The 10585-nt window shown below is 38.1% G+C and overlaps 1 protein-coding gene across 3 annotated transcripts in view; it reads left to right on the top strand.

The window, feature by feature from the left end:
- Positions 1–10585, top strand: part of wwp2 (WW domain containing E3 ubiquitin protein ligase 2) — a 44199-nt gene that overhangs the window by 9253 nt on the left and 24361 nt on the right. For all 3 annotated transcript variants that reach the window (XM_058645151.1, XM_058645152.1, XM_058645150.1), the window contains exons 6-9: positions 1938–2016; positions 4859–5022; positions 5781–6024; positions 6375–6464. In XM_058645151.1, the coding sequence (XP_058501134.1) occupies positions 1938–2016; positions 4859–5022; positions 5781–6024; positions 6375–6464 (577 nt within the window). The remainder of the gene's footprint in view (positions 1–1937; positions 2017–4858; positions 5023–5780; positions 6025–6374; positions 6465–10585) is intronic.

The raw sequence follows: 10585 nt of genomic DNA, 5'->3' as shown, positions 1-10585 counted from the left end.
TGTGTGTGTGTGTGTGTGTGTGTGTGCGTGTGCGTGTGTGTGTGTGGAACCTCATGTCCTCACGTGGACATCATGTTGAGGAGGAGGGCGGCCATTTTTGTCCTCACAACACAAACATACAGAACATCATGTTTTCAGGTTCTGTCTCATCACTGAAACATTTTAAATGTTTTCACACTAGACTGTGTTTGTGTGTGCGTGTGGATTTGGAATTATAAATTGATTTTGGAACTATAAGTGGATTTAGGAACTATAAGTAGATTACTCCAGTAACTGTATAGATACCAGTGTGTCCCACAGAAGCAGGGGCTGTAAGAACTTTCTAGAACCTGTGCATTAACTGACCGTATGTGACCACATATACACGTGACTCCAGCACTTGGTTTCCTGTCTGACGTCACAGTCCTGATCAAATTAAAACACAAATAATAAACATGAAGGGCTTGACACAAAGTCGGCACTGACTCTGAGCCCGGTCTGAAACCTGAAACCTGGAGGCTTGCTCTCAGCGAAAGTACTCATGTAATAAAATCTACGTCCGGTATAGTCTGCGGTGTCTTCTGAACATGTCCATGTCTTTATCCCAAAGTCCATAGAGAAAATCAGTGATTTTAGCTTGAGGGGACACAGGAGCTGCTGGTCCTCTGCTACCTCGTGTGGTCACTTTTTGTCACTGAGCTAACTCTGACCGAAGGATTTTAAAAGCTGTGACAAAATCAGACATTTGAATTTAGTGGATAAACAACTATGTGCAGTGATGTTAAAATCACTTTGGTGTGGGAGAGTGAGTGGTTTACAGTTTCTGTGTCTACACAAACCTTGAACTGTCCCTTTATGTTGAAAAAAAAAATCTTTAAATCTTTGTCCACCAACAGCAGCTGCTGAGCTGAAACATACTGTTTTTGTGTATTTATTTTCTCTGCACTGACTGGAAAATCTACTTTCTACACCCTTGACATGTTCACACACACACACACAGGTAATTAGACATGGGCCGTTAAGAGGGAAGGGTGTGATGGACTCACTGAGCACCTTATGACAAAATGGCTTCTTGTCATGACCACTGTTTTTATTTTTCTGTATGTCCATCAAGCTCCAGCCACAAGACTCTCTTTCAGTGTGTGTGTGTGTGTGTGTGTGTGTGAGAGAGAGAGATTACCTATTTACTTTACTCTAAAGAGCTGCATATATATATGTATGTTTGCCTCTTTGTGAATATATACAATATATATATATATATATATTTATATATACGTGTGTGTGTTGCATGTATGTGTGTGTATATATATATGTGTGTATATGTGTACATGTGTATATATACAATACAAATATACAGGTGTGTATATATACATATATATTTGTGTGTATATGTGTACATATGTACGTATATACATGCATATATACACATATATTTGTGTGTATATTTACGTATATATGTGCATATGTATACACATACATGTATATGTGCATATATACATATATAGCTATATTTTTGTGTGTATATGTGTATACGTATATACGTACATAGTATATACTCCACAACTGGAGGATTTCACAGAGTTTCAGCAGCAAAGAAGATTAATTTAAACACGTTCAAATATACAAATATACAAATATACAATAATAAAACATAGAATAAAATATGCTGTAAAGATGGTGAGTAACCAGAATATATGTGCAGTGTAAACATAGTTTCATAAACTCTCCGTCTTGATGCAACAAACAGTTTCTGCAACAATTCATTGATAAAAGAATTTACTACTTACTATTTATAAACTACTTTAATAATTGATGGGTTTCACTGGGGTTTTTTATTCAGTAATTTAATCAGAACATCATTTCCACGTTTGACAAACACTGATCAACATTTAATGGACCAAACTGAACTCATCGATAAATGGAGAAAATATGATGACGTTGTGTGACTTTTTCTGCAGAGATGCTTCAGTCAGAAAGACCGAACCTGAGGAGGACACTGAGTGAAGAGACGCCCACTGCTGCTGGACCTCACAGCAGGTCAGCACACACTCACACTCACACTCACACACAGTATGGCGACCTGCCAGGCTCGGGTCAGGTTTGGTCAGAACAGTTGTTTTAGTGAAACATGGAGGACTTTTCTCTGCCTGTGGAAAAAAGAGGAAACTGAGCATAAAACAATTCAAACAATTTCAACTTTTTATCTCATAAGTCTGACTTGTTTTATCTCATAAGTCTGACTTGTTTTATCACATAATTCTGACTTGTTTTATCACATAATTCTGACTTGTTTGATCTCATAAGTCCGACTTGTTTTATCTCATAAGTCTTACTTGTTTTATCTCATAAGTCTGACTTGTTTTATCACATAATTCTGACTTGTTTTATCACATAATTCTGACTTGTTTTATCTCATAAGTCTAACTTGTTTTATCTCATAAGTCCGACTTGTTTTATCTCATAAGTCTTACTTGTTTTATCTCATAAGTCTGACTTGTTTTATCACATAATTCTGACTTGTTTTATCTCATAAGTCTGACTTGTTTTATCTCATAATTCTGACTTTTTTATCTTATAAATCTGACTTATCTCATATGTCTGACGTGTTATATCTCATAAGTCTGACTTGTTATAGCTCATAATTCTGACTTTTTATCTCATAAGTCTGACTTTTTATCTCATAAGTCTGACTTGTTTTATATCATAATTCGGACTTTTATCTCATAAGTCTGACTTTTTATCTCATAAGTCTGACTTGTTTTATATCATAATTCTGACTTTTAGATCATTAGTCTGACTTGTTTTATCTCATAATTCTGACTTGTTTTATCTCATAGGTCTGACTTGTTTTATCTCATAAATCTGACTTTTATATCATAAGTCTGACTTTTAAATCATAAGTCTTACTTGTTTTATCTCATAAGTCTGACTTTTTTTCTTATAAGTCTGACTTATCTCATATGTCTGACATGTTATATCTCATAAGTCTGACTTATCTCAAATGTCTGACATGTTATATCTCATAAGTCTGACTTGTTATATCTCATAATTCTGACTTTTTTATCTTATCAGTCTGACTTTTTTATCTCATAAGTCTGACTTTTTATCTCATAAGTCTGACTTTTATATCATAAGTCTGACTTTTATATCATAAGTCTGGCTTGTTTTATCTTATAAGTCTGACTTGTTTTATCTCATACCTTCGACTTGTTTTAGCTCATAATTCTGACTTTTAACAGATTTTTCTTTTCTCTTTTGAAGGCAGATTTGACTCTGGGCTTCCATAGAAAAGTATTTTAAAATAAATTGACATGACTAAATGGCACTTTGATTTGATCTGTCAGCGTCTCTTCCCATATTTTTGTGCAAAACTCTTTCTCCTCCAAACTCCTGGACTGCGTTCCACATGAGAAGTAAGAGCACAGATTGTGTGTCTGCGCCGCTGCGGTTTTCGTCTTAAACCCAAACATACACATGTACACACACGAAGAATGTGAAATCCAACTTTTCACAGGCGTCTAAACCAAACAAGGTCAAAGACACACAGTTTTTAAAATCCCAGCAGACATTTTGTGGTGAAACGATAAAGAATCATATCATATAAAGAACTTGCGTAACCTCGTTCCTCGAATGCCAGTTGCTAAGCGATTTTATGAAAATCTTTAAACTAGAGGTGAAATGGCATTTTTAAATCAAAATAAATGGTAGAAGCAAAAGGGAAAAAAAAGAATAGAATCAAGGCAGTTTGTGCCAGGACAGTTGATTAAAGCACTTACGCAGAGTGCCAGCATGTTGCTTCCCCCCAAATGTGGTTGCAGAGGGGGGGGGGGGGGGGGGGGGGTAATAAATAGAAGAGTGGGCTGCGTTTCAAAGCTCTGTGGCGTGGGTTGCATGGGGTCAGATGGTATTTCCCACTAAACACCGTTAAAGCACGGCTGTCGGAGGGAAACGGTCAGCATCCAAAGGAAGCAGAGGTGATTTCTGTTGTTGTTCTCACACACACACACACACACACACACCTTCTTCTACTTACTGTGGTCGACTGAAACACTGAGCTCAGGCTTCTGCTTATTCCTGTCCAGGCTCGGCCTCAGCATTCCTCAGTCCTGGGGAGGAAAAGCCAACATGTTTATCTTTGCATGTTTAAGGCTTTTGTCAGATTTGCAAAGTTCTTTTTCTTTTTCTTTTTCTTTTTCTTTTTTTCTTTTCTTTTTTTTCCGGTAAAGACGTTGAAACCATGGCTGCCATCAGGGGACGTAAGGAAAAGCAGATTTAGGCCTCTTAACAAAAGACTTGCCACATAAAAGCCACAGCAGTCTAAGTTTATGGAGTTTTGAGAACATGTTCACGGCTTTATTTCACTGTGAGACAGACTTTTCTAACAGTTTGTAAACTGCTCACTCACCCCATGGAGAAGATCAGTGATTTTAGCTCACGGGGACACAGGAGCTGCTGCTTTACTGCTGCCTCGTGTGGTCACTTTGTGTCACTAAAATAAATTGGAATGAAGTATTTAGAAAGCTAAATTGACAAAATAAGACATTAGAACTCAGTGATGGAGGCAGCAGTGAGTGATGTTAAAATCACTGATTTTCTCTGTGGACTTTGGTGTGGGAGAGTGAGTGAGTTCAGTTTCCTGTTGGAAAAGTGTGTGATAGAGTGAGATAAAGATGTGACTATGTACTAAAGATAATGTAGACATTATCATTTATGACGTGAGCTGTTATTTAAATACAAAAAAAAATCATGTTTTCACCAGTTCAGTGTCTAAAAACACATAATCCACTAAACTGTTCCGTCTTCATCTCCCTCTCCTTTTGTTCCACTATCTTGCCTCAACTGCTCCACATGCCATTTCTCTCCGTCTCTCTGTTGACAGGAGTAACAGACACTCGGTGGGGGCTTCACAGAGTGCTTCTCCAGGGTGCTCCAGTAGGAGCTCTCTGACTAATGGGGAGCTGCCTGAGGAGCAGAGCCCCGCGCCGGGTTCCTCCGCTCACCGTCTCTCCTCTAAGAGTACCGGAAGTCCAGGAAACAGCGCAGGTAAACACCACACTCACACGATTTACACTTTAATAACAAACTGCACTTGAACCCCAACAAAGACGTGCCGTCTGCTGCATCGTGGGAAATAACCACTTCATCTCACACCGTATGACTTTCTGATGATTATATACACAATGCTTTTTCTTTACATAGAGATTTAGACACATGATACCTCAGCATTATTGATGTGGTGTTTTATACAAAGTTACTTTGTGCACTTCCTGTGGCAGGAGGAAGCCGCGGCGGACGGGCACAAACTCAGTGAAAAACAAACACCTCAGTTTCAGTCTATGATGTCTTTAAGAACATGTGTCACGTCTTTATCTCACTGTGAGACTCTGGAAAACAGGAAAATGAGGTTTGTAAACGGCTCACTCTCCCACACCAAAGTCCACAGAGAAAACCAGTGATTTTAACATCACACACACACAGGAGCTGTTGATCCTCTGCTGCCTCCATCACTGAGTTCAAATGTGTGTTTTTGTCAATTTGGGGCGGCAGCAGTAGACCAGCAGCTCCTGTTTCTCCGCAGCTAAAATCACAGATTCTCTCTCTGGACTTTGGTGTGGGAGAGTGAGTGTTTTTTTTTTTTACAAAGTTTCCAGTCAGGACTGTGAGACATAGTGACACCAGCTATGGTGTCTTAAGTTAGGCTTCAGTGAGCTGATGTTTACGTCCTGCTTCACCGTAACATCATCATCATCATCGTTGTTATTTTTCACTTTTTTTTAACCATTCTCTCAATCTTCCCTCAGACAAAGTGGAGTTGACGTCAAATGGGCCGGAGAGCAGTCACGGCGGCGTGGCCTGTCACACGCCTCCTCCGCCCGCGCCGCCGTGCGAATCCCCGGCTGCCGGCGGCAGTAGTCCTCCTCCAGGACAGGACGCTCTGGGTCCAGCAGGTCCAGCAGGTCCAGCAGAGCCCGGTCTGAACTCCATGCCCAGCAGCAGCACGGAGCCGACTAGCAGCAACACCACGACAGAGTCCCTCCCTGCAGGGTGAGAACCAGGACTTCTCATTTCTGTAACTCCTACACTGTATCTGTACACGATATCTGGAAAATTCAAAAACTGATCTGACAGCACTGGACCTTCAGCTGTCTCTAAATCCACCAGTCTGATCATCTGTCTGATCTGACAGATCACCGGTGGCGCATCACCCCGCGCGACCCTCATGGAGGATAAAGCTTTTCCATGTGGACGCAGATATGTCTGTCTTTTACACGATGGTTTAGGCTTTGTTCCGTTTCGTGTGGGCGTGGCCTGAGTGAAGACAGTCTTGACAAATTGTCTTCTATAATTTATAATACTATACCTTTGTCTCTCTCTCTCTCTCTCTGTGTGTTCAGTTGGGAGCAGCGTGTGTTGCCACATGGCAGAGTGTACTACGTCGACCACAACACCAAAACCACAACCTGGGAGAGACCACTGCCTCCAGGGTAGGCATGTTCATGTGTTCATCTGTGCTTTTCTCTCTGTTATCGGACAGACGTCACATGACTCTGGGGTCGTTTTTGTGAACCGACGTCATGGAAAACCGTGAAATAAAGCAGTGAACGCATTTTTAAGACATCACTCACCTTTACTCTGATGTAGCTTTAATACGGCGAGTCTGTTGTTGAGCGGCTAACGTCAAGGACAACGTCCTGCTGTAAGTCGACTTTAGAATTACAAGTCGACTTTAGAATTACAAGTCGACTTTAGAATTACAAGTCGACTTTAGGATTGTAAGTCGACTTGTAATTCTAAAGTCGACTTTAGAATTACAAGTCGACTTTAGAATTACAAGTCGACTTTAGAATTACAAGTCGACTTAAGAATTGTAAGTCGACTTTAGAATTACAAGTCGACTTTAGAATTGTAAGTCGACTTTAGAATTACAAGTCGACTTTAGAATTGTAAGTCGACTTTAGAATTGTAAGTCGACTTTAGAATTACATGTCGACTTTAGAATTACATGTCGACTTTAGAATTACAAGTCGACTTTAGAATTGTAAGTCGACTTTAGAATTACATGGTTAGGGTTACAAGTCGACTTTAGAATTGTAAGTCGACTTTAGAATTACATGGTTAGGGTTACAAGTCGACTTTAGAATTGTAAGTCGACTTTAGAATTACAAGTCGACTTTAGAATTGTAAGTCGACTTTAGAATTACAAGTCGACTTTAGAATTACAAGTCGACTTTAGAATTGTATGTCGACTTTAGAATTACAAGTCGACTTTAGAATTGTAAATCCACTTTAGAATTACAAGTCGACTTTAGAATACAAGTCGACTTTAGAATACAAGTCGACTTTAGAATTACAAGTCGACTTTAGAATTGTAAATCGACTTTAGAATTACAAGTCGACTTTAGAATACAAGTCGACTTTAGAATTACAAGTCGACTTTAGAATTACATGTCGACTTTAGAATTACAAGTCGACTTTAGAATTACAAGTCGACTTTAGGATTGTAAGTCGACTTTAGAATTACAAGTCGACTTTAGAATTACAAGTCGACTTTAGGATTGTAAGTCGACTTTAGAATTACAAGTCGACTTTAGAATTACAAGTCGACTTTAGAATTACAAGTCGACTTTAGAATTGTAAGTCGACTTTAGAATACAAGTCGACTTTAGAATTACAAGTCGACTTTAGAATTACAAGTCGACTTTAGAATTACAAGTCGACTTTAGAATACAAGTCGACTTTAGAATTACAAGTCGACTTTAGAATTGTAAATCGACTTTAGAATTACAAGTCGACTTTAGAATACAAGTCGACTTTAGAATTACAAGTCGACTTTAGAATTACAAGTCGACTTTAGAATTACAAGTCGACTTTAGAATTGTAAGTCGACTTTAGAATTACAAGTCGACTTTAGAATTACATGTCGATTTTGGAACTTTTGGAGGTGGAGTGGCTCAGTGGTTAAGACCAGTACCCTGTGTGCGAAAGACATCATGGTCGCAAGTTCGACTCCACCCCTGGCTGATTGTACTCAATTCCATTGTAAGTCGCTTTGGATAAAAGCGTCTGCTAAATGACATGTAATGTAATGTAATGGAACTGGATAAAGGCATAAGAAGCATGAATGGTGTTTATAACGTGAGCGTGCGACTGTGTTTGTGCATCATGAGGGGAGTAAAAGCTGCGACACACTCCTGCACCTTTATGTGTGTGTGACAGAGAGAAAGAGAGGCTGTGTTTAGGAAAAGGTCACCCCCACCTCTCCAACCTCCAACCCCCATCTCACATTTTCCGTGTGAGGATAGAGAGCGGGGGGGCGGGGGCCAGAACAAAAGTCCTTTCTCAACTTCCACATGTACTTGCACACGCCGCAGCAGCAGCAGCAGTGGCAGCAGCAGCAGCAGCAGCAGCAGCAGCAGCAGTGTGTTGTGTTGGCCGCTGGACCTTCACAGGATCAATTAGCTGGCTAATGCTGCGCTACACACACACACACACACACACACCAGGAACTGTTTAAGGTTTGGAAGCTGAATTAAATTTGTCCTAAGCTGACTGCAGGAAAACATACTGTTCTTTATCAAATCTACTACGAGCTCAGCTCCTCCTCCTCCTCGTCATAGTCCAGCAGTAGTTACAAAAAAATACAATAATCCATGTCACATGACATCCATAGACCACAAAGCCACACTGGCTGTTTATGTTGAGCCTCCATCTTGACGTCACTGGTCCTTTTATAAATGGTTAGTGTTTGTTTTGTTTTTTAAGGAGAAAACACTTGAGCTTCATCAGAGATTATTTCCTCTCATGTCTTTCCTTTATTGACTTCTTTAAGTGTCCTTCAGTCCTGGGACACCTGGACTGCAGTAGATTTTGAAACTATGAGTAGATTTTGAAACTATGAGTAGATTTTTAAACTATGAGTAGATTTTGAAACTTTAAGTAGATTTTGAAACTGTAAGTAGATTTTGAAACTATAAGTAGATTCTGAAACTATAAGTAGATTTTGAAACTTTGAGTAGATTTTTAAACTATGAGCAGATTTTGAAACTATGAGTAGATTTTGAAACTTTAAGTAGATTTTGAAACTTTAAGTAGATTTTGAAACTGTAAGTAGATTTTGAAACTATGAGTAGATTTTGGAACTTTGAGTAGATTTTGAAACTGTAAGTAGATTTTGAAACTATAAGTAGATTCTGAAACTATAAGTAGATTTTGAAACTTTGAGTAGATTTTGAAACTATAAGTAGATTTTGAAACTATGAGTAGATTTTGAAACTATGAGTGGATTTTGGAACTATAAGTAGATTTTGGAACTTTGAGTAGATTTTGAAACTATAAGTAGATTTTGGAACTTTGAGTAGATTTTGAAACTATGAGTAGATTTTGGAACTTGGAGTAGATTTTGGAACTTTGAGTAGATTTTGGAACTTTGAGTAGATTTTGAAACTATTTGTAGATTTTGAAACTATGAGTAGATTTTGGAACTTTGAGTAGATTTTGAAACTATTTGTAGATTTTGAAACTATGAGTAGATTTTGGAACTTTGAGTAGATTTTGAAACTGTAAGTAGATTTTGAAACTATAAGTAGATTCTGAAACTATAAGTAGATTTTGAAACTTTGAGTAGATTTTGAAACTATAAGTAGATTTTGAAACTATGAGTAGATTTTGAAACTATGAGTGGATTTTGGAACTATGAGTAGATTTTGGAACTTTGAGTAGATTTTGGAACTTGGAGTAGATTTTGGAACTTGGAGTAGATTTTGGAACTTTGAGTAGATTTTGGAACTTTGAGTAGATTTTGAAACTATTTGTAGATTTTGAAACTATAAGTAGATTTTGGAACTTTGAGTAGATTTTGAAACTATTTGTAGATTTTGAAACTATGAGTAGATTTTGGAACTTTGAGTAGATTTTGAAACTGTAAGTAGATTTTGAAACTATAAGTAGATTCTGAAACTATAAGTAGATTTTGAAACTTTGAGTAGATTTTGAAACTATAAGTAGATTTTGAAACTATGAGTAGATTTTGAAACTATGAGTGGATTTTGGAACTATAAGTAGATTTTGGAACTTTGAGTAGATTTTGAAACTATAAGTAGATTTTGGAACTTTGAGTAGATTTTGAAACTATGAGTAGATTTTGGAACTTGGAGTAGATTTTGGAACTTTGAGTAGATTTTGAAACTATTTGTAGATTTTGAAACTATAAGTAGATTTTGGAACTTTGAGTAGATTTTGAAACTATTTGTAGATTTTGAAACTATAAGTAGATTTTGGAACTTTGAGTAGATTTTGAAACTATAAGTAGATTTTAAAACTATAAGTAGATTTTGAAACTATGAGTGGATTTTCTATCACGCCAGTCGCACCGCTCCGCTCAGCTAATGTGGATTGACTCTGTTTGTAAAGTTGTCGTTGCGTCCAGTGTGAACACAGCACTAGAGAGAGCTGGAGGCTATGACGTGATTTTGTCCATGAAAACACAAAGGTGGGCGGTTGAGATGTGTTTCAGTTTAAGGCCATTTTTTCCCTGTTACGTCCCCGTACAGTCCAGGGGATGCGGGGAGTAACAAGGTAAAAACAAAAACCTCAGGATCAAAGATGG

This window comes from Solea solea, chromosome 12, assembly GCF_958295425.1.
Source record: "Solea solea chromosome 12, fSolSol10.1, whole genome shotgun sequence".
NCBI classification, from domain to species: Eukaryota; Metazoa; Chordata; class Actinopteri; order Pleuronectiformes; family Soleidae; genus Solea; species Solea solea.
Note: the sequence above shows the minus strand (reverse complement) of the source record. Positions and strands in the feature narration are given on the sequence as shown.